The sequence below is a fragment of the Somniosus microcephalus genome, chromosome 11 (assembly GCF_052327205.1).
Source record: "Somniosus microcephalus isolate GS21.2 chromosome 11, FLI_Smic_1.0, whole genome shotgun sequence".
NCBI classification, from domain to species: domain Eukaryota; kingdom Metazoa; phylum Chordata; class Chondrichthyes; order Squaliformes; family Somniosidae; genus Somniosus; species Somniosus microcephalus.
In genome coordinates, this window is record NC_140997.1 from 81,457,647 (window position 1) to 81,482,482 (window position 24,836).

At 44.3% G+C, this 24,836-nt stretch overlaps 1 protein-coding gene and 1 long non-coding RNA gene across 4 annotated transcripts in view; one reads left to right on the plus strand and one right to left on the minus strand.

Moving 5' to 3' along the window:
- Positions 1 to 11,059, plus strand: part of LOC147110688 (uncharacterized) — a 72,121-nt gene extending 61,062 nt beyond the window's left edge. Inside the window, exon 3 of the long non-coding RNA XR_015079973.1 lies at positions 10,126 to 11,059. This is a non-coding gene — a long non-coding RNA (uncharacterized LOC147110688). The remainder of the gene's footprint in view (positions 1 to 10,125) is intronic.
- The window catches only part of LOC147110689 (cytochrome P450 2K4-like), a 40,529-nt gene continuing 20,494 nt past the window's right edge, over positions 4,802 to 24,836 (minus strand). Inside the window, exons 3-9 of one of the 3 annotated variants that reach the window (XM_086000902.1) lie at positions 22,604 to 22,753; positions 20,098 to 20,258; positions 16,768 to 16,941; positions 11,943 to 12,084; positions 11,601 to 11,788; positions 9,520 to 9,661; positions 4,802 to 7,253 (exon numbers count right to left, since the gene is read on the minus strand). In XM_086000902.1, the coding sequence (XP_085857028.1) occupies positions 7,069 to 7,253; positions 9,520 to 9,661; positions 11,601 to 11,788; positions 11,943 to 12,084; positions 16,768 to 16,941; positions 20,098 to 20,258; positions 22,604 to 22,753 (1,142 nt within the window). In that variant the 3' untranslated portion in view covers positions 4,802 to 7,068. The remainder of the gene's footprint in view (positions 7,254 to 9,519; positions 9,662 to 11,600; positions 11,789 to 11,942; positions 12,085 to 16,767; positions 16,942 to 20,097; positions 20,259 to 22,603; positions 22,754 to 24,836) is intronic. The other 2 variants (XM_086000903.1, XM_086000904.1) reach the window with 2 other exon arrangements.

The window sequence follows — 24,836 nt, forward strand, 5'->3', positions numbered from 1 at the left end:
TTTGTCCTACCTATGTCATTGGTACCTATGTGGACCATGACAACTGGACCTTCCCCCTCCCACTCCAAGTCCCTCTCCAGCCCAGAGGAGATGTCTTTAACCCTGGCACTGGGCAGGCAACACAGCCTTCGGGACTCACGCTCTCGGCTGCAGAGAACAGCATCTATCCCCCTAACTATACTGTCCCCTATCACTACAACATTTCTTTTTACTCCCCCCACTTGAATGGCTCCCTGTACCACGGTGCTGTGGTCAGATTGCTCATCCTCCCTGCAGTCCCTGCCCTCGTCCACACAGGGAGCAAGAATCTCGTACCTGTTGGACAAGGCCAAGGGCTGAGGCTCCTCCCTCACTACCTCCTGGATCCCAATATTTGCCTCACTTGTAGTCACACCCTCCTGTCCCTGACCATGGGCCAAATTGGAAGTAATTACTCTAGTGGGTGTGACTGCCTCCTGGAACTTAGTGTCCAGGTAATGCTCCCCCTCCCTAATGTGTCGCTGTGTCTGAAGCTCGGACTCCAGCTCATCAACTCTGAGCCGAAGTTTCTCGAGCAGCCAACATTTGCTGCAGATGTGGTCGCCCTGGACCGCAATGGTGTCCACCAGCTCCCACATGTAACAACAACAACACATTGCCTGGTCTCCCATCTCAACTAATTAATTAATTCATTTTTAAAATTTGGTACACGTATATCTTTTAATCTACACCAAGGCACTTAAATTTAGACGCCCAAGTTTGGAAAAAAGCGAGAAATAGAGAAATACTCACCAACCAATCATTACCTGCTTTCTGGTGACGTCACACTTCGATTGCTTTTTACTTCTTTACACTCACTGGTTCCTTGTAGCCCCGCTCACCTTTAAATCAGCTCTCGCGCTCTTCAGCCATTGGAAACCGCTTCTCCTTATTTACTCTATCAAAACCAGCCATGATTTTGAATGCCTCTATCAAATCCCCTCTTAACCTTCTCTGCTCTAAGGAGAACAACCCCATCTTCTCCAGCCTCTGCACATAACTGAAGTCCCTCATCCCTGGTACCCTTCTAGTAAATCTCTTCTGCACCTTCTCTAAGGCCTTGACATCCTTCCTAAAGGGTGGTGCCCAGAATTGAACACAATACTCCAGATGAGGCTCAACCGGTGTTTTATAAACGTTTAGCATTACTTACCTTTATAATTGTAGGCGTTTTGTAGGCAAACCAATCTTGCAGCAGCTTCCTCAATCAGGCAGTAGGTCCATTATTTACATATGCAAATAACACCTGCTTCAGGTGTAGGTAAAGAACGGCACTTGTTTGTCCTTGAAGATTTAAGAGGCTGCATAGCGCCTTTAAACAGCCTCCGCAGCCCAATTTCTGGGTTCATTTGTCCCACACACTCCCCATCACCAACACACGTAATATAATTCCTACCCTCTGATACAGCTTTTAATTGTAACTTTACACTCCTGACATCATCAAAGACCCTACCCACCCCAGCCACAGTCTGTTCGCCCTCCTGCCATCTGGGAGACGCTACAGATGCATTCACACCCGTACGACCAGATTTAGGAACAGCTTCTTTCCCAGGGCTGTCATCCTACTGAACTCCACAAATAAACTCTAAAGCCTGCACATCTGCCAATGCACTTTATCATGGTTATGTTTATGTTAATGTATTACAAGCCAAATGTATGTTGAATGTTTAAATGTCTAATCTAAATGTACACTCTCGTGTAGTCTACATTTCATTGTACTGCACTTGTGCACTAACAATGACAATAAAAGTTGATTTGATTTGATTTGATTGATTTGGAGGGGAATTGGCAGGTGATGGTGTTCCCATGTGCCTGCTACCCTTGTTCTTCTAGGTGGTAGAAGTTGCGGGTTTGGGAGGCGCTGTTGAAGAAGCCTTGGCGAGTTGCTGCAGTGCATCTTGTAGATGATACACACTGCAGCCACGGTTCACCGGTGATGGAGGGAGTGAATGTTTAAGGTGGTGGATGGGGTGCCAATCAAACAGGCTGCTTTGTCCTGGATGATGTCGAACTTCTTGAGTGTTGTTGGAGCTGCATTCATCCAGGCAAGTGGAGAGTATTCCATCACACTCCTTACTTGTGCCTTGTAGATGGTGGAAAGGCTTTGGGGAGTCAGGAGGTGAGTCACTCGCCGCAGAATACCCAGCCTCTGACCTGCTCTTATAGCCACAGTATTTTTGTGGCTGGTCCAGTTAAGTTTCTGGTCAATGGTAACCCCCCAGGATGTTGATGGTGGGGGATTCGGCAATGCTACTCCTGTTGAATGTCAAGCGGCAGTGGTTATACTCTCTCTTGTTGGAGATAGTCATTACCTGGCACTTGTGTGGCGCGAATGTTACTTGCCACTTGTCAGCCCAAGGCTAAATGTTGTCCAGGTCTTGCAGGCACGGACCGCTTCATTATCTGTGGAGTTGCGAATAGAACTGAACACTGTGCAATCATTAGCAAACATCCTCATTTCTGACCTTATGATGGAGGGAAGGTCATTGATGAAGCAGCTGAAGATGGTTGGGCCTTGGACACTGCCCTGAGGAACTCCTGCAATGATGTTCTGGGGCTGAGATGATTGGCCTCCAACAACCACAACCATCCTCCTTTGTGCTAGGTATGACTCCAGCCAGTGGAGAGTTTTCCCCCTGATTCCCATTGACTTCAGTTTTACTCGGGCTCCTTGGTGCCACACTTGGTCAAATGCTGCCTTGATGTCAAGGGCAGTCACTCTCACCTCACCTCTGGAATTCAGCTCTTTTGTCCATGTTTGGACCAAGGCTGTAATGAGGTCTGGAGCTGAGTGGTCCTGTCAGAACCCAAACTGATCACGTGTGAGTAGGTTACTGGTGAGTAAGTGCTGCTTAATAGCACTGTCGACGACACCTTCCATCACTTTGTTGATGATTGAGAGTAGGCTGATGGGGTGGTAATTGGCCGGATTGGATTTGTCCTTTTTGTGGACAGGACATACCCGGGCAATTTTCCAATTTGTTGGGTAGGTGCCAGTGTTGTAGCTGTACTGGAACAGCTTGGCTAGAGGCACGGCTAGTTCTGGAGCAGAAGTGTTCAGCACAACAGCCGGGATGTTGTCGGGGCCCATAGCCTTTTCTGTTTCCAGTGCGCTCAGTGAAGTGAATCGAATTGGCTGAAGACTGGCTTCTGTGATGATGGGGACCTCAGGAGGAGGCCGAGATGGATCATCCACTCGGCACTTCTGGCTGAAGATGGTTGTAAACGCTTCAGCCTTGTCTTTTGCACTTGTGTGCTGGGCTCTACCATCATTGAGGATGGGGATGTTCCTGGAGCCTCCTTCTCCCGTTAGTTGTTTAATTGTCCACCAGCATTCACGACTGGATGTGGCAAGACTGCAGAGCTTTGATCTGATCTATTGGTTGTGGGATCACTTAGCTCTATCTATAGCATGCCTGTTTGATGTTTTGCGACGTGTAATTCAAATCAACGGAGTATAGTGGGGATCCTCTTGTGCGAGCTGCTGTGACCTCAACAAGCTGCCTAAGCAGCCAATCAAAACACAGAATTCTCACAGACAGGAAGCAAGGAAGTGAGTCAGCTCTTAAAATTCTAACTTTTTAAAAATGTAATAGAGAGCAAAACAAAGATTGGGGCTCTCACACGGGGAAAAGACTAACCTGAAATAAGGATGGACAAACTCTAAAAAAAAAATGTTTTTTTAAGTTTCTTAAAAATTTTAATTTATATTAAAAAATAAATTTGACACTGCATAAAATTAAATTTAGTTTTTCAGGGCCATAACCTTTGTTTAGCAGTCAATACACTGTTAAAACCCCAGTTACACCTCATCCCTTTGGGTCTCACTTTTAGCGGGGAATTTACTTATTACTGTGGAGTTTTCGTCAGCTTCGATGATTTGAGTGATTTCACTGATTGCCGGCAGTGTATGGGGTGTGTGTGGGGGGGCGGGTGTTGGGCACAGCACAGCCTGTGGAGGGGCAGTGAATGACAAATCGCACCTTCAGGATTCTCGCATTAGGCTGCACATGTGCTGAATCCCGAAGTTGCTGTCAGTTTCGAAGGCGGTTCAAACGTTGCCAGTTTGCCGTCATCCGGACCGCAAATTCCGGGCCATTGTGATTAGGAGAGGGTCGGGCCATTGTGTTTAGGAGAGGGTCGGGCCATTGTGATTAGGAGAGGGTCGGGCCATTGTGATTAGGAGAGGGTCGGGCCATTGTGTTTAGGAGAGGGTCGGGCCATTGTGTTTAGGAGAGGGTCGGGCCGTTGTGATTGGGAGAGGGTCGGGCCATTGGCTTCTGACAGTTTTTACTGTTGTTCTCTGACCCACATACACACCTCACTCTCGGCTTTTAGCGGTAGTTCTCTTCCCTTCACCACCCCCTTCCAGTTTGTTCAGTCCTACAAAAAGCCTTGCTGAAAACAGCTCTACGCCCAAAACATTAACCTGTTTCCTAAAGATGTTAACAGACCTGATGTGCATTAACAGCATTTCCAGATTTTCAGCATTTGCTGTTTTTTACCTGATTAGACGAGACCTACTGCTTATGAAGTAACAACAGAAAATGCTGGAAAAACTCAGCAGGTCAGGCAACATCCGTAGAGAGAAAAATGAGTTGACGTTTCGGGTCGAACCCTTCTTCAAAACCTACTGCTTATGGTTGGTGGCCAAGTGAAGATAATAAACAACAGATTTCAACGATGACATTTAAAAATGTTATGGGGAGGCTATGAATACAAGCATGAAACTGTGAATCAATAGCTCAGGTAAAAAACTAAAGACAATTACTGAAACGCAGCAGACATTGTAACCAGTCATTTATTAAGACCACAGCAGCAAGAGTTCACACATTAATGAAGCGTACTTTGACACAACAAAGTTACTTGCACTCAGGAAAATATGCATTTTACACAGAGCAGAGAAGGTTAAGAGGAGATTTGATAGAGGTGTTCAAAATCATGAAGGTTTTGACAGAGCAAATAAGGAGAAACTGTTTCCAGTGGCAGAAGAGTTGGTAACCAGAGGACACAGATTTAAGGTAATTGGCAAAAGAACCAGAGGCAACATGAGGGAAAAAAAATTACGCCACAAGTTGATATGATCTGGAATGTGCTGCCTGAAAGGGTGGTGGAAGCAGATTCAGTAATAACTTTCAAAAGGGAATTGGATAAATACTTGAAGGGAAAACATTTGCAGGGCTATGGGGGAAGAGCAGGGGGAGTGGGGCTAATTGGATTGCTCTACCAAAGAGTTGGCACAGGCACGATGGGCCGAACAGCCTCCTTTTGTGCTGTAAGATTCAATGATTAAATCCTGTCATAAAGGGGGGAAAGAGAAGCCAAACACAGACTAACAGTCTTTGAATATAGGTAGCAACACGTTTCCCTAACCTTAAAAAGATAATTACAGAGGCCAAATTTGAACTATTGTGCTCAATTTTGGACATGCTACCTTCAAAGGACATTGATGCATTGTAGAGGGATCAGAGACGAACAGCAAAGGGGATTCCACACCTCAATCAGGAAAAGCGAATCACAGAATTGGAGTTGTTTTCATCGAAGAAAAGAAGATTGAGATCCAAACATGATCCAGATTTCAAATTGCTAAGAGCAATGGATAATGCAGATGAAAGCAGGTTATTTAATGTGGATTATGCATGCAGATCTCGAAAAGCGGTGTTTATATTCATGTGCATGTACAGTACCGTTCTGGGCATTTGTGAGCCAATTTAATTTTTTTCATATTGAAGAGCTGATGGGACAGCCAGCTCGTGGCTAACTTGGTATTTTTTGCAAACATTATTAAATAGGTTTAATTAATTCTTATTTCTCCTCCTGAACATATTCTCATCCTGAACATAAAACTGGACTGTAAGTTTCCGGTTTTGACTGGCTGCTGGAAGGAGTTTGTAAAAAAAAAACGACTCGACTTGTGTGGAGGGTTGAAGACTTTACGTGAATCTGCGGCATCCATTTCATATGCCACAATGTAACCTTGCAAATTCATCCAAGCTTTCACGAAAGGCATAGTCACGGAAGGACGTTCCACGGTTGCCAGCTCTCCCGGATTGCTCTGGATTCTCCAGCGATTGAAGGTTAATCTCCAGCATACGGCTGCGAGCAACTCAGGAGCGAAATCAGAGGGCATTAAAATAATCTGCATTCTTTTCATTTTCTTTGAACACTTTTGTTAATTAGTTATAAAAAAAATAGGTGATGGGGAAAGAAGGCCGTTTGAGTGACAGTCAGGAATCATCCAATCGGGGAATGAAGAGCCTGTTAGTAAGGAGGCGGAGCGCCGCGAGGATGGCCGTGTCTGTCGACCAATGGCGGGAGCGTGGGGGCGGGGCAGTCAGAGGCGAGAGGTTGTGTGATGTAACCTCCAGGAACATGTCCAGCCAGAGTTGGCAACCTTTCCATTCACACGCAAGAGGGAACTTTTTTCCAAATGACTGCACGCGACTGTGTATTAAACAAAGGGGCAGGTGGGTGGGGGAGGGGGGCTGATTTATTCTTACTGCTAGTTGTAGTGAAATCGTAGCTATGTTTATAAAGGAGCAGGTAATTATTCCACTACACCTCACACACCCTTCACTCATAATTGGCACATTTGCCATTAATACCATGGCGTCCCCCACTCCCGCAATTTACTGTCAAACACCCTCCTCCTCGGCCCAAATCCCACTAACTGTCCAGTTTAGGGTTGGACAGATACTTCCTGCGGCACGTTTAATGGGCAACTAATCAGTAAATCCAGCAACTTCTTAAAAATAACGGGGCGGCTAAGGGCGAGGTGCTGTTTGTGTGAAGCTAATGGGGGTGACAGCGTAAATCACCCAGCAGGTTCTGGAGATTCGCAAAACATGGCGTATCTCTTAATCCCCTGAACTCGCTGACCGATTTGCGCATTAATGATGGGGTGCGTCGTGAACACATCGTTAATTTTTCCAGCAAGATTCGGCCCCATAACAAACATAACAGGCAACTGTGCAAAAAGAGACATTTCTTGAAGTGGTTATGAAAGTTGTGAAAAGGAAAGTCAGGTGAACCATGGACGAGGCGTTTACATCAGCGACGCAGAGCGCACACCTTCTCGTACTTTGGGAATGAAGTTATACCCACACCAGACTCCAGCTCCAGCTCCAGCTCACTGACATTCGGCGGAGCTTGAAATTTAAATTTTTGTATCAGAGTAGTAAAGAACAGGAACAGTTCCATCTTGGCAAGGGTCTCGCCAGCACAGGCTCTCCGACCTGCAAAAACATAGTTGCAAAAAATGTCAAAGCTGCTCTTCCAAAAACTAAATTATTCAGAATGTTTTTAAAGACCATTTTTTTAAATAACAAATATGGCCTTCCATGAAATTTCCAAAACACACACGTTCTGAGGCGTAACGCCCAATCTTCACATCTGGTTAAATGGAAAATAAATTGCTTGATCACTCAAAGTGTCAGCCGTGGCTCAGTGGGTAGCACTCTCACATCTGGGTCAGAAGGTCATGGGTCCAAGCCCCACTCCAGTCTGATGCTCCCTGTGAAGTACTGAGGGAATGCTGCACTGTCGGAGGGGCTGTCTTTCGGATGAGACATAAAACTGAGGCCCCTGTCTTGCTGTAGTGTTGCTCTACATTACAATAGAGGCTGCACTTCAAAAAAAATTCAGTGGATTGTGTTGCATTTTATGACGTCCTGAGGTCATGAAAGGCACTATTCCCAGTCTGTGTTTTGTTAGCTAGTCTCAGATTTGGGGAGGTAAGTAGGTTTTGGCAGTCTTAGGGAGAAGACAATTAGTCTGGATTCCCGCTCCTGACTGCTAGTCACTCCCCTGGTTGAAAACTATGGCCCAGATATTCCGATCCCTATGGATGGGTTCGTGCTGTATACCCACCCGTAGGGACATCGGAAATGCCGGTTTCAGGCATGCACAGCGCATGTGCTGAAAACCGGCATTTACGATCTGTCAAGAATGGTCTTGACATCCTCCGGCTGCCCTGGAGAAGGGCCTCTGCGGGCGGATAGTTCCACTTTTTGGAGACCCTCCGCCCACAGAAAACCCTTACAATTCTTACGCCTGGTAAAAGCAGGTGTAAGGCCTGCTTTTACCAGGATAAGAGTTGAAAAAAGTAAAAAATAAAATTTCACTGATTTATCATTTAAAAATACTTTTAAAAAGGTAAGTTTATTTTTAGCCCTGTAAAAAACTTTAATTATTTTGTTCAAAAAATTAAATTTTTGTTTAAAATACTTAATTTATTGTAATTTCAAGTCATTTTAAAAATGTGATTTAAAAAAAAATTATTTAAAGTTTTACATTGGCCCAGAAATTCCGGTCGGAGGCTTCCCGCGGGCGCAAGCCCCAGACCTGCACTTAAGAAGCGCCCTACCGTTATGCTCTGGGCCCGTGCTGAATTCTGTTGCTGTGCCTGCTCCAGCTGCTGGTGTGCAGGACACGCGTATCCCAGCGGCTCGCAGAGTCCCTGGGATCACGTGGTCCATGGGGAGCCAATCAGAGCAGGGAATCTCCATTCATAGATTTGACAGGAAGACCTGTCAAATCTATGAATAGAGATCAGCTCCTTAAAACCTAAGTAAAACTGCAAATAAATTTTAAAAAACATCACATTTTTAAAATAACTATAAATTACATAATTTAACTATTTTAAACAAAAATTTAAATTTTTGAAAAAAATCATTAAAGTTTTTAACGGCGCTAAAAATAAACTTACCTTTCTTTAAAGTATTTTAAAATAAACCTGTGGAAAAAAGGTTTTAATTTTACTTACTTCATCTCTTACCTTGTTAAAAGCAGACCTTGCGCCTGCTTTTCCACGCGCAGCTACTAGGGACTTACCCGCACTGAAAAAATGGAGAAAAATGCGGAAGTTCGATGCGTACGCGCTGCCTTTCCGGTGCACGCAGTTGACCTTCGAACCCCTTTCTTCAGGAGAACGGAAGTTCCGGTTTCCAGCGCATGTGCAGTGAATGCGTGAAACCGGCACTTCCGTTGGCCCTAAGGGTGAGTACACAGCGCGTACTCACCCGTAGGGAACGGAATTTCAGCCCCTATGTTTTTCATTGATCTCCATTCATATATTTGACAGGTCTTCCTGTTAAATGTATGAAGGGAGATTCCCTTCTGTGATTGGCTCCCCATGGCCCACGTGATCCCAGGGACACTGCAAACTACATGCGCCCCTGGGATACGTGGGCCCTGCACACTTCAAGTTTGGTGAGGCCCGGAAGCGTGTGCGTCCCGAGAGCCCTCAGATAAGGGCGTAGATTTTTCCAGATCGCAGGCCTCCGCCCGCGGGAGGCCTGCGATCGGAAAATACGGGCCTATGTGCGCAGGCATTTTATTGGACTCTGCTTTGACAGTGTAGCCCCTGCCTTTGCCCCCTCACCTCAAAAATAGATAATAGAAATGGAATACCTTAATGCTGCATTCCCTGCAGTTTATTCTCCCCAGTGGTGGAGGGGAAATTCCACCAATCTACAGTCCAAAATTTAATAAGTATGTTACCTATGGAAAAGGGTATGAAGGCATCTCTCTTCACAAACTTCCCCTCAGCATCCAGAAAGTGAGACGGGTTGAACTCATTTGGCTTTTCCCATTGAGTTTTATCGTACAGCACTGAGGTAAGCAACGGAATCACTGGGGTTTCCTAAAAATATTAACAATATAATTTCCAGATGATGCTTTTATTCTGTTATATTCAAAAAGCATTACTGAAAATATTTGCACTGTTGTTAATTAACAATATTAGTGGTAGTTTAAACATAGCATTTCCACTCTTACGTATATTCTGGCCTCTTGCGCATCCCCGATTTCCATCGCTCAACCATTGGCGGCCGTGCCTTCAGCTGCCGAGGCCCTAAGCTCTGGAATTCTCTCCACAAACCTCTTTGCCTCCTCCTCATCCTTTAAGATGCTCCTTAAAACCTACCTGTTTGACCAAGCTTTAGGTCACCTTATGTGACGCAGTGTGTCAAACTTGGTTTGATAACGCTCCTGTGAAGCACTTTGGGACATTTTACTGTGTTAAAGGTGTTATATAAATGCAAGTTGTTGTTAAGCAATATCCTTTTTATTTATTCTCCCTTCCCTGTTCTATCTACTCTTTTATAGCTTTATGGCAAGGCTTGGAAGCTGAGCAGAGCCAGGCCTGGTTAGTACCTGGAGGGGTGACCATCAGGGAAGACCAGGTGCAGAAGGTCACGGAAGGAGCCCCGAGGAGGGGCGGTTGGTGAGAAAGTCACGGAAGGAGCCCCGGGAGGGGTGGCTGGTGAGCAGGCCCAGGCGTTGGGCTGAAGATTGTCGGACAGAAGGAATGGTGGAAATGGAATGGCGGCGTGCACAGACGCAGTGGCTTTGCTTCTCCCAGGACGGTGCTATTTACGTTTAATGTTAATGTTATTTGTACTGGACTCATGGGAGCTTGCAAGATCACATTTCGTTGTTCATGTACTTGTGCATTGTACAATGACAAAGTTGAATTATTATTATTAAATAGCTTAGAATGATGCAGCACAGAAGGAGGCTTTTCGGCCCATCGTGTCTGTACCGGCTCTTTGAACCAGCTATCTAAATAGTCCCACTCCTCTGCTCTTTCCCCATAGCCTACATAACAACAACTTGCATTTATATAGCGGTCCGTAATTTGCGGTCAGCGGCGAAGCAAAGGCGTTCCGCAAAGATCTCGGGATATTGCTTCCCACAAAGATCTTGTCATCTCTGTGGCAAGAAACTTGGCTTTTCCGACGTTCAGTTAAAATCAGTGTGAGTTAATGGGGAATCCCTAATGCGAGCTACTGTGATGTGAACATGCTGTCTAAGCAGCCAATCACAATGCAGAATTCTCACAGACCAGGGACCAGGAAGTGAATGAGCTATTTTTATTCTAACGTTTTAAAAATGTTATAGAGAGCAAAACAAAGATTGGGGCTCTCACTGGGGAAAAGGTAAACCTGAAATAAAGATGAACAAACTTTAAAAAAAATTAATTGTTTTTATAGTTCCTTAACAATTGTAACTTTTATTAAAATGGATAAATTTGACAGTCCACAAAATTTAAATTTGTTTTTAAAGGTCATAATGTTTGTTTAGCAGTCAGTACGCTGTTAAAACCTCAATTACACCTAATCCAAAATGGTCTAACATTTAATGGAGTATTTAACAGCGATATTGTGGAAAAGGCCAGAGTTTCATCAGTTTCACTTTTTTCCCTGAATACACTGAATGCCAGCTATGGGGGCAGGGGGAGAAAGCAGCCAGTGTCGGAGCAGTGAATGACTGACCGCAACTTCAAGATTTCCTCGTTAGGATGCGCATGCGCTAAATTCTAAAGTTACGGTCAGTTTCAAAGGGGTAATAAGAGTGAACGCAAGTTCCGGGCCAACGCCTTTAACGTAGTGAAACATCCCAAGACGTTTAGACAGAGCCATATTTTTTGAAACAAAGATTATATATAAAATGATACATAGAAATTGATGAAAGCTTAGGTACACGATCCAATTGGATGCCACACTGCGATATCTTTCTCCCCCCTCCTATAAATATCAGAATACAAGGCCCTAATGGTGGCCCCACTTCCCCTAGGGTACCTTGGGGATGAAATATCCTCTGAAGTTTACGTCCACTGTTGTTGCATGTGTGAGGTTCAGCGGCACAATGTTACCAAACCTCTGGATTTCATGGATCACTGCATCAGTGTACGGCAAACTCTTCCGATCTTCAGCTCTGGGAGTCCGCTCCAATCCAATAACTCTGATAATTTCCCCGTAAACTTTTTCTGCAAGCCAAGGACATTTTTTAAATGATTGGAAGAATGGTTACGGCTTTATTCGGGCAAGTTCAAAATCTCACCCGCGGTAATCAGAGAATATGAGGTGTGCAAAATGATAGAAGATAAGCTCTCGAGCGGAATCAATCGGACTGCTTCTTACTCTGAATCTCCGGATATTTCATCATCAAAAGCATGCCCCAACGAAGTGTGGTCGAAGTGGTCTCCATCCCAGCAGCAAGCAGGTTGGATGTCGTGTACAGTAAGTTGTTTTCATGGAAATATGAATTGGGGTTGTCCGATTCCTACAAGAATTAACAGCGTAAAAACTCAGAATTTGGATTGGGTCCAGTAGCGTGTGACCTGTGACATATAATTAAACTGAAACATTGATTATTGGGAAAGGCAGCACAGAAACTCGGCCAGGAATAAGAGGCAGTAGCGGGTTTACTCCAGTACAGTATTGAGGGAGCGCAGCGCTGTCGGAGGTACCCTCTTTTGGATGAAATGTTACTGGGACAGGAGGGAGCTGTTCTGTTGGGACGGACTCCACTTGGCCAGTGCTGGGACTAGAGTCCTGGCGAATCATATAACTAGGGCTGTAGAGAGGGCTTTAAACTAATTAGTGGGGGGGAGGTTTCTAGAGAGCAAATAATAGAAATGACAACAGAGAAGGTCATAGACTTAGGTAGCAGTGGGGGGATTAAAAAACAGAATGTGTCAGGAAGGGACAGAAGGTATGGAGTAAAAAGTAAAGTACTAAAAAGGGAAAAAACAGGAACTAAGTGTTACAAAACATATTTGGAAGTTCTTTATCTGAATGCACGTAGCATTCGTAACAAAATGAATGAGTTAACGGCACAAATAATGACATATGGGTATGATCTTGTGGCCATTACAGAAACATGGCTGCAGGGTGACCATGACTGGGAATTAAACATACCAGGTTATTTAACAATCAGGAAGGACAGGCAGGAAGGGAGAGGAGGTGGGGTGGCTATGTTAATAAAGGAAGGAATCACTATAATACAGAGAAATGATATTGGGTCAAAGGAGCAGGATAGTGAAACAGTTTGGGTGGAGATAAGGAATAATAAGGGGAAAAAAACACTAGTGGGTGTAGTCTATAGGCCTCCGAACAGTTGCAACTCTGTTGGACGGAGTATTAATCAGGAAATAGTTGAGGCTTGTAATAAGGGAACAGCTATAATTATGGGGGATTTTAATTATCATATTAACTGGACAAATCAAATTGGGCAGAGCAGCCTTGAGGAAGAGTTCATTGAGTGTATTAGGGATGGGTTTCTTGAGCAGTATGTAACTGAACCGACCAGGGGGCAAGCAACCTTAGATTTGGTCCTGTGTAATGAGACAGGATTAATTAAAAATGTCCTAGTAAAGGATCCCCTTGGAATGAGTGACCATAACATGGTTGAGTTCCATATTCAATTAGAGGGTGAGAAGGTTGGATCTCAAACAAGCGTGCTGAGCTTGAATAAAGGAGACTATGAAGGTATGAGAGCGGAATTAATTAGAGTGGACTGGGAAAATAGATTAAAGGGTAAGACGGTACATGACCAGTGGTGTACATTTAAGGAGTTATTTTACAACTTCCAAAAAGAATATATTCCACTGAGGAAAAAAGGGTGTAAAAGAAAAGATAGCCATCATGGCTAAGTAAAGTAATAAAGGATAGTATCCGACTAAAAACAAGGGCATATAAGGTAGCCAAATCTAGTGGGAGGATGGAAGATTGGGAAGTCTTTAAAAGACAGCAAAAAATAACAAAAAGATTGATTAAGAAAGGGAAGATAGATTATGAAAGTAAATTAGCAAAAAATATAAAAACAGACAGTAAAAGTTTCTATAGTTATATAAAAAGAAAAAGGGTGGCTAAAGTAAATGTTGGTCCCTTAGAGGATGAGACCGGAAAATTAATGGTGGGAAACATGGAGATGGCAAAAACACTGAACAATTATTTTGTATCAGTCTTTACAGTAGAGGACACTAAGAATATCCCAACACTGGACAAACAGGGGGCTCTAGGGGGGGAGGAACTAAATACAATTAAAATCACTAAGGAAGTGGTACTTGGTAAAATAATGGGACTCAAGGCGGATAAATCCCCTGGATCTGATGGCTTGCATCCTAGGGTCTTGAGGGAAGTAGCGGTAGGGATTGTGGATGCATTGGTAATAATTTTCCAAAACTCACTGGACTCAGCAAAGGTCCCGGCAGATTGGAAAACTGCTAATGTAACACCCTTATTTAAAAAGGGTAGTAGGCAGAAGGCTGGAAACTATAGACCTGTTAGCCTAACATCTGTGGTTGGTAAAATGTTAGAGTCCATTATTAAGGAGACAGTAACGGGACATTTGGATAAACATAATTTAATAGGACAAACTCAGCATGGTTTCATGAAGGGGAAGTCATGTTTAACAAATTTGCTTGAGTTTTTTGAGGAAGTAACATACAGGGTGGATAAAGGGGAACCAGTGGACGTAGTGTATTTAGACTTCCAAAAGGCATTTGACAAGGTGCCACACAAAAGATTATTGCTCAAGATAAAAAATCACGGGATTGGGGGTAATATTCTGGCGTGGGTGGAGGATTGGCTCTCTAACAGAAAGCAGAGAGTTGGGATAAATGGTTCGTTCTCAGATTGGCAACCAGTAACTAGTGGTGTTCCGCAGGGGTCAGTGCTGGGTCCCCAACTCTTTACAATCTATATTAACGATTTGGAGGAGGGGACCGAGTGTAACATATCAAAGTTTGCAGATGATACAAAGATGGGACGGAAAGTAGTGAGTGAGGAGGATATAAAAAACCTGCAAAGGGACATAGACAGGCTAAGTAAGTGGGCAGAGATTTGGCAGATGGAATACAATACTGGAAAGTGTGAGGTTATGCACTTTGGCAGGAAAAATCATAGAGCAAGTTATTATCTTAATGGCAAGAAACTGGAAAGTACTGTAGTACAAAGGGATCTGGGGGTCCTGGTGCACGAAACTCAAAAAGTTAGTATGCAGGTGCAGCAAGTGATCAAGAAGGCCAATGGAATGTTGGCTTTTATTGCTAGGGGGTTGGAATATAAAAACAGGGAGGTATTGCTGCAGTTGTACAAGGTATTGGTGAGACCACACCTGGAATACTGCATACAGTTTTGGTGTCCATACTTAAGAAAAGACATACTTGCTCTCGAGTCAGTACAAAGAAGGTTCACTCAGTTAATCCCGGGGATGAGGGGGTGGTCATATGAGGAGAGGTTGAGTAGATTGGGACTCTACTCATTGGAGTTCAGAAGAATGAGAGGCGATCTTATTGAAACATATAAGATTGTGAAGGGGCTTGATCGGGTGGATGCGGTGAGGATGTTCCCAATGATGGGTGAAACTAGAACTAGGGGGCATAATCTTAAAATAAGGGGCTGCTCATTCAAAACTGAGATGAGGAGAAACTTCTTCACTCAGAGGGTGGTAGGTTTGTGGAATTTGCTGCCCCAGAAAGCTGTGGAAGCTGCATCATTAAATAAATTTAAAACAGAAATAGATAGTTTCCTAGAAGTAAAGGGAATTAAGGGTTACGGTGAGCGGGCAGGAAATTGGACATGAGTCTAGGTTCGGAATGGTCATGGCCCTGTGGGTAGTGGAGTGGGCCCAGGGGCCGTGTAGCCTTGTTCTGCTCCTACTGTGTTCTAATTCTGTGTTAGATGTCAGGAGATGGTTTTATTCCTGTTCCTGGCTGGGGTGGAGATCGCCTTTACAGAAGGTAAGTACTGTAGAAAATATAGGGACAGAGTGATCTCCTGGAAGAATTTCGATCGCCTAGATGGGTCGGAGAGGAATTTCCCAGATTTTTTTCTCCCAAATTGGCCATTGGGTCTTTATCTGGTTTTTCGCCTCTCCCGGGAGATCACATGGGTTAGGTTGGAAGCAGAGTGATAGAAGATTTGAGGTTAGGATCAGATCAGCCATGATCTTATTGAATGGTGGAGCAGGCTCGAGGGGCCGATTGGCCTACTCCTGCTCCTATTTCTTATGTAAACCGAGGCCCGGACTGCCCCCTCAGGAGGACGTAAAAGATCCCACGGCACTATTGGAAAGAAGAGCAGTGAAGTTCTCCCCGGTGTACTGGCCAGTATTTATCCCTCAAACTACATCACTAAAATAAATAAAAAAGGAAAGCACTTGCATTTATATAGCACCTTTCATGACCTCAGGATGACCCCAAGTGCTTTACTGTCAATGAAATACTTTTTGAAGTGTAGTCACTGTTGTAATGTAGGAAACACAGCAACCAATTTGAGCACAGCAAGCTCCCACAAACAGCAATGTTTTGAAAGAGCATTACATAAATTTAAAACAGAAATAGACAGTTTCCTAGAAGTAAAGGGAATTAAGGGTTACGGGGAGCGGGCAGGAATTTGGACATGAGTCTAGGTTCAGATCGGTCATGGCCATGTGGGTAGCGGAGCGGGCCCAGGGGCTGTGTAGCCTGATCCTGCTCCTATTTTGTGTGTCTAATTCTGTTAGATTCAGGAGATGGTTCTGTGATAGTGGATTGGCGGTTAGGATCAGATCAGCCATGATCTTATTGAATGGCGGAGCAGGCTCGAGGGGCCGATTGGTCTACTCCTGCTCCTATTTCTTATGTTCTTATGTTCTTAATGACCAGATAATCTGTTTTAGTGATGTTGGTTAAACCTACGTTACAACAGTGACTGCACTTCAAAAATACTTCATTGGCTGTAATGTGCTTTGGAACGTCCTGAGGTCATGAAAGGCGCTACGTAAATGCAACTCTTGCTTTTTAAAAGTATGACTCTTTTCAAACCCTTTCCATAGAACTATAGACATTTACAGCACAAAAGGAGGCCATTCAGCCCATCGTGCCAGTGCTGGATTGACCCAAGTTGTCTTTTTTTCTGGAATACATAAACACAGCTACCCAGTTACAGAAAATCTACTGTAGTGAAGTGGAGTTTATACCTGCCGTTGTCTGAACATGAATACATCAATAAAACTCCGCAGGTCATTCTCATCCAGTTTCTGGTGATTTTCCTTGAGGAAGCTCTTGAAGAACGCAGAAATCAGCCTTTCATTGTGGAACATTTTCTTGTGTGATCCAGGAAGAAATCCCAGGAAGGGAAACGCATTGTAGAACTATAGAAAAAAATTATTAATATCCACGACACGTTGAGTGAGTGGGCAAATACTTGGCAGATGCTGTATAACGTGGATAAAAAAGTTAAATGGCAAATGTAACCCCACTGTTTAAAAAAGGAGGGAGAGAGAAAACAGGGAACCACAGACCGGTTAGCCTAATATCAGTAGTAGGGAAAATGCTAGAGTCTATTATAAAGGATGTGATAACAGGACACTTAGAAAATATCAACGGGATTAGACAAAGTCAACATGGATTTATGAAAAGGAAATTGTGTTTGACAAACCTACTGGAGTTTTTTGAGGATGTAACTGGTAGAATAGATAAGGGAGAAGCAGTGGATGTGGTGTATTTGGATTTTCAGAAGGCCTTTGATAAAGTCCCACATAAGAGGTTAGTGTGCGAAATTAAAGCACATGGAATTGGGGGTAATATACTGGCATGGATTGAAAATTGGTTAACAGACAGGAAACAGAGAGTAGGAATAAATGGGTCTTTTTCGGGGTGGCAGGCGGTGACTAGTGGGGTACTGCAGGGATCAGTGCTTGGGCCCCAGCTATTCACAATATATATCAATGATTTGGATGAGGGAACCAAATGTAATATTTCCAAGTTTGCTGACGACGTAAAACTAGGTGGGATTGTGAGTTGTGAGGAGGATGCAAAGAGGCTTCAAGGTGATTTAGACAAGTTGAGTGAGTGGGCAAATACATGGCAGATGCAGTATAACGTGGATAAATGTGAAGTTCGTCAGTAGGAAAAACAAAGGCAGAGTATTATTTAAATGGTGATAGATTGGGAAATGCTGATGTACAGAGGGACCTGGGTGTCCAGTCACCAGTCACTGAAAGCAAACATGCAGGTGCAGCAAGCAGTTAGGAAGGCAAATGGTATATTGGCCTTCATTGCAAGAGGATCTGAATACAGGAGCAAGGATGTCTTACTACAGTTATACAGGGCCATGGTGAGACCACACCTGGAGTACTGTGTGCAGTTTTGGTCTCCTTACCTAAGAAAGGATATACTTGCCATAGAGGGAGTGCAGCGAAGGTTCATCAGACTGATTCCTGGGATGGCAGGATTGTCGTGTGAGGAGAGATTGGGTCGACTAAGCCTGTATTCACTAGAGTTTAGAAGAATGAGAGGGGATCTCATTGAAACATATAAAATTCTGTCAGGGCTAGACAGACTGGATGCAGGGAGGATGTTTCCCCTGGCTGGGGGGTCTAGAACGAGGGGTCTCAGGATACGGGGTAGAACATTTAGGACTGAGATGAAGAGAAATTTCTTCACTCAGAGGGTGGGGAACCTATGAAATTCTCTACTACAGAAGACTGTGGAGGCCAAGTCACTGAATATATTTAAGAAGGAGATAGATAGATTTCTAGATACAAAAGGCATCAAGGGGTATGGGGAGAGAGTGGGAATAATATGGTATGGAGATAGAGGATGAGCCATGATAATATTGAATGGCAGAGCAGGCTCAAAAGGCTGAATGGCCTACACCTGCTCCTATTTTTGTATGATTCTATGTTTCTATCAAAGCATGCCAATAACCTGCTCACATCTAAGTTTTCTGCTAGTAGAAAAAGGCAATAAATAAATATTTGAAATGTTATGAATCTTTAGGAAATGCAGTGTGTTTTTTAAATGTTGTGACTAATTATAGCTGATTATAGGTTTTGACTATTGTTGTCATGCTCTGGAATGCACTGTCTGAAAGGGTGGTGGAAGCACATTCAATAGTAACTTTCAAAAGGGAATTCGATAAATACTTGAAAAGGAAAAATTTACAGGGCCTTGTGGAAAGAGCAGGGGGAGTGGGACTAATTGGAGAGCTCTTTCAAAGAGCCCGCACAGGCACGATGGGCCGAATGGCCTCCTTCTGTGCTGTACAATTCTATGACATCTCTCTTGGGACTTTGAAATGTAAACCATGTGAGTCAATGTAATCTCGCTCTATCACCAGGTACAAATCAAGTCTGACATGGAAATGTCCAAACTGTCACCCATCAGTGATCATCCTGTTGAAGGGCTCTACCTCAAAATATTAACCCGTCTCTCTTGTGGACCATTACCAACCTGCTCGTTTCTGTTTCACATTTGCAACATTCACTTTTTTTTATTAGGAACGAAGGAACAGGGGGAGGCTATACAGCCCCTCGAGCCTGTTCCATCTTTGAATTAGATCACGGCTAATCTGTATCTTAACTCCATTTACCCACCTTGGTTCCATCTCCCTTAATACCTTTACCTAACCAAAACCTATCAATCTCAGATTTGAAATTTTCAATTGATCCCCAGCCTCAACAGCTTTTTGGGGGAGAGAGTTCCAGATTTCCACTACCCTTTGTGTGAAGAAGTACGGAAGACAGGCACTGGAGGAGGATGGTGTGGTAAACCCTTTCAAGCACCACCGAGAGGTCAAAGAGAATGAGGAGGAATAATGCACCATAGTCACAGGCCTAGGGAACGCCATTCATGACGTTAGTTAGGGCTGTTTCAGTGCTACAAGAGGAGCAATAACCTGATTGGAAGGATTCAAACAAGAAGTTGTGGGAAAGACTATTTCCAAAGGCTGGGAAGTCAATGATGAGGGATCACCAATTTAAAACTGTCACTAAAAGAGTGAGGAGAGAGTTTAGGAGTAATGTCTTTACGCAGCGGCTTGTTGGAGCATGGAATGCTTTGGCACATGAAGTGGTAAGACCACTAGAGCTTTATGGGGAAAAGTAGCTAAATGTTTGAAGCAGAAGATGATGCGGGGCTATGGGGAGAGAGAAGGGCAGTGGGATTAGTTGGGGATTGCTCTAGCATAGAACCAGCACAAACACAATTAACAGAATAACCTCCTTCTGGTGAACTATTATGGTACACTTCTAAGGCACATGGCTTAAGGGTGTTTTGGTCTGGAATGTGATGAATTTGTTTTTTTTCCCCTCCACATTTAATTAGATAATTAAACAACAGGGTCCAATTCAAAATCAGGACTAATGCTCATTCCCAAATTAACAGTCCCTTAAATAAGCAACTTTACTAATATATTGCACTAAAGATTCTTTAAGACTCCATCCATGGACCCCTTCCAGCTACTGCTAGCTGCAAATGGTCTTTTCAGCAGTATATTTGTATTACTAATGAAAGAAGGGATTTACCTGGACCATAGGGGAACCAGCAAGTTGAACGTTTTCATTCACTCTCTTTACTAAATTGACAAACCCTTCATCCTCATAATCAAATCTGTCACCAAAAACTATAGAGCAGATTATATTGGCCACAGCAGAGTTCAGTTTGATAGTTGGATTAAATGGTTGTCCTGCAAAAAAAGAATATGTACAATTTAATGCCAATGCTTTGTGTCGCTGGGTTATTCTTCGTCAAGCATTCTTGAGATACATGGTCTGTTCTTATTGGTGCCTGGCTTTGATTGCAACAAGAACTTGTATTTATATTGTGGTTTTAACATAGTAAAAAGTCCCGATTGGCCGACGTAATTTCAGTGTAAGATTGGCCGAAACCCTGGATAGACGTGTTACAGGAGCTTCTGCTGATCATCCATCAAAGTTAAAGCAGCTGACCTGAGGAAATTTCCAGCCACAATTCCTTGTTCTCTCGATTATCTTATCTTTTCCATGTATTTGTTCAAGTGCTGTGAACTAACTATTCATCTCATCCATTATAACAAATCACAATTGTACTGTTCAGTACAGGTGGTTAAGACGCTGGGCTTGTTCCCTAGGCTGTGGAAGCAAGGCAGAGAGGAGATAGCAGAAGCTCTGACTACAATTTTTCTATCCTCCTTAGATATAGAAATTGAGCTGGGGAATTGGAAAGCAGTCAAGGTGTGCAAGAATTGAGAGGCAGACAAATGGTTAAACTATAAACCAGTTAGTCACACCAGTTGTGGGCAAACACTTTGAATCCACAGCAGAGGAAGATACAGTACTATGGGTACAGAGCAGTAAGTAGGATTAGTTTTGGATTGTTTTAGCAAAGAATGAGCTAAATTTCTATGGGCTAGAAATTCATTATAGCCAAGAAATGGGCAGTGTTTAGACTAAAAATGGTTAAGTAGCGCCAGTTGAAAATCACCTAGGCTGCACACAAAATTCATCCTCGCTCCACATTCAAATGATTGCAGTCATGATTCTTGTTTAAAAACCCAAGACCATTGGCGTTACACTGGACCAATATCGGATGTAGTCTGAACTCAAGTAATAATTGCCATGGGCTTTTTTCACTACTTAAAGGCTGCAGAACCTCATTCTCAGCATTGTTGTGTGTGCAGCTGGCGCAACAACCATAAGAAGAAGGACAAGGAGAAGGAGCACTTATTTATAAATCCTGATGGCAGATCGCCGCCCCAAGGAGAGAGCCCAGAGGTTCTCTGATGAAGCTCTGAAGGCATTGGTTTTAGTGGTGGAGAGAAAGCGGGTGGTCCTGTACCTGCCAACTGGCAGGAGGTCCTCGCCACAAGTCTGCCGGACTATGTGGAGGGAGGTGGCGCACCACCTCCCCAGGTCCCACACACAGTGCAGGAGGAAGTTTAACAAGCTGACACAGGTGGTCAGGGTGAGTGAAGGATTCAACAAATGTTACATACCACCATCTGTACCACAAGCTTTACACACTGCCCAATGCACCACACCCCCAGCACTCACCCACCAACAATCTCTACCTAGCAACACTCACACCCACATCTCACATCTTGCACACAATGACAGCTATTTAACTATGGCAGGCAGAAGGGCAATTAGTTATTAGAATTCAAGTGATATGTTTATAGATAAATTTATTAATTGTGTTTGGAATATTTTGTGGTCTCTCTCATTTCACCATTACACCCAGGAGGACGCTATGATATGGTGTGAGAGAGCGATTGCATGATGGGGATGTGGTAAGCTATGGGTATCTGGGGTATCATTCATGTGAATCGGAGTCCGGAAGGCTGACAGTCTCGCTGCCTCCGCCCTCCCTCCTGTTCCTCCTCCTCCTCGTCCTTCTCCTCCTCATCCTCTGCCTCCTTGTCCTCCTGAGGTATTCCCGCAATCCCACAGCCCCCATGACTGTGAGGAAGTGTTGTGAGAAGAAGCCTTTAACAAATAATGAGTGACTTCTGCACTTGAATCAACTCTCCCTGTCACCAAAAAAACTTGAAATAACTAAAGAAGGCTGTTTCAGTTGCAGGAAGTAGCAAGCAGCCACTGAAACTGCAGAATCAGGTTAGGTGTTGTTGATTGGCGATGGTGCCTTTAAATATCGCTGCTGCAGCCTGCTTCCTGCTGATATATGTGCTCTCCCTGTCATCGTTCTGCGCTGCTGTTAAGTGGCTAAATGCAATGTTGGAGGTCGGATCTCCAGTGAGCGTTACACACTCACTGACGTCATGATCCCTGTCATTTAGGTCTCCCTGGTGCTAGTGATTACCGGCAGCGTTACTGGCAGCTGGAAAATGGCCCGCGTCACTGGATCCACCACCAGCTGGCGGAAGACTGCCGGCCGCCATCTTTCTGCCATTATATGGCGGTAACGGCCAGCGCTAATGCTTCCAATTTCTCCCCCAAAGTTTCTTTCATGCACATTTAAATTTATAAATAAGTACAAGTACTAAGAGAGAAGAAAAAATGATAATTCTGTTAATTTACTTATACACAAACTCACCTTTATAAGAATCAAACATTTTTATCATAAAATCGGTTTCCTCAATCATTTTGTCTTCGATGGTTTTCCTGCCCATTCCAAAATCTCGTAGAGTGGCTAAGGTGAACCGTCGCATGTGCTTCCATGTATCCCCATGACTAAAAATAACGCCTGCAATTAAATCCATCAGAAAGAGGCAATGTAACACTTTGATGCTGCGACTCATGAACCAAATTAAAAGTGAGACTCAGCATTACTTGGCAACCTCTCCCCGAGAGCCCACCGAATAGCTGGTGTGGGAAACAGAAAACAGTGGACCGAGAAAGAAAGACTTGCATGTCTATAACGCCTTTTACAACCTCAGTTTGCCCCAAAGCACTTTACAGCCAATGAAGTACTTTTGAAGTGTAGTCTCTGTTATAATGTAGGAAACATGGCATTTGTGCACAGCAAGATCCTACAAACAGCAAAGTGATAATGACCAGATAATCTGTTTTAGTGGTGTTGGTTGAGGGTTAAATAATGGCCAAGACACTGGGGAGAACTCTCATCCACTTCTTTGAAATAGTGCCACAGGATCTTTTACCTCAGAGAGCAAGCAGTGCCTCAGTTTAACATTTCATCCGAAAGAAAGTACTCTCCAACAGTGCAGCACTCCCTCAGCACTGCCCTGGAGTGTCAGCCTGGGTTATGTGCTCAAGTCTCTGGAGTGGGACTTGAACGCACAACCTTAGAACTGAGAGGCGAGAGTGCTACCCACTGAGCCACAGCTGACAGTAGACTGTGCTGTTTTGGGGTAGAGGGATCTTCACACATCATCAAACTGTGCTACATCCAAGGTTGAATTGCTTGACTAGATGGTCAAAGTGGAAAAGTGTTCCATTTCCCAACACCATTATGAGAAAACAAAGTCATAAAAACTTCAAATATGAATAAAAATATTTATGTTTAACAGATGTTAGGTTAATACTTCTTCAATTGCCAATTAATTTAATATAAAGGGTTGGAAATTACAATTGGTGATATTAGGATTATATCTGTATGACATTACCTTGCCTGCTTGCATAGAATTACATAGGGGGAAAAATTGGGTCGCGCCCCCTTTGGGGTGCTAACTTCGCCGGAAAACTACTTTTAGCGCCCCGAAAAAGTTAGCGTCCCCGCGCCGTAAATTGAGTGGTAGCATCCCAAGCAGGAGGCAGGGCGCTACTGGGAGCACTCCCCCTCCCTAATGGGGCGCTACCATTCAATATCGCTGCGCTACGTGCATCAGCGCCACGCGCGTCGGCACATAGCGGGGCAGGGCCTAGCACAGTGTGAACTGGGGCTCGGCTGGACCTCTGGGGAGCTGGGTGCCGGGAAAAGAGCCTGAAACTTGAGGACTGATCACAGCTGGCAATCTGCATGAGCAGGCGAAAGAGGGCAGGTACTGGCAGGCGGCCCAAAAAAAATGGCCACCCGGCACCTGCCCTTTAATTTGCGCTGCCATGGCCGCAAACACAGCGCCCTGACCCTGTCGGACATGGTGTCCGACATTAGATGAGGGAGCGCGAGCGAACTGTGCGGCTGGGGCGCAAGCGGTGTGCTGTGCATGGCGATGAGGTCATCGCCGGAGGTGCGGGGTGCTGCTGGCTACTGCCTCCACTAACCTCGCGCTGAATTTTGAGGGAGGTGTTAGCGGCGCAGTGCCCGGGCGCTGTGGGATTTCTACCCCGTTAGCCCCCTTGGGGTGCTAATGGGAGATGCAAAGCAACCCAACTTTTCCCCCATATAATTTACAGCACAGAAACAGGCCATTCAGCCCAACTGGGTTTTTTTTTCGTTTATGGGATGTGGGCATCATTGGCACAGCCAGCATTTATTGCCCATCCCTAGTTGCTCTTAAGAAGGTGGTGGCAAGCCGCTTTCTTGAACCACTGCAGTCCGTGTGATGAAGGTACCCCCACAGTGCTGTTAGGGAGGGAGTTCCAGGATTTTGACCCAGCGACGATGAAGGATCGGCGATATACTTCTAAGTCAGGATGGTGTGTGACTTGGAGGGTAACTTTGATGTGGTGGTGTTCCCATGCGCTTGCTGCCCTTGTCCTTCTAGGTGGAAGAGGTCGCGGGTTTGGGAGGTGCTGCCGAAGAAGCCTTGGCGAATTGCTGCAGTGCATCTTGTAGATGATACACACTGCAGCCACGGTACACTGATGGTGGAGGGAGTAAATGTTTAAGGTGGTGGATGGGGTGCCAATCAAGCGGGCTGCTTTGT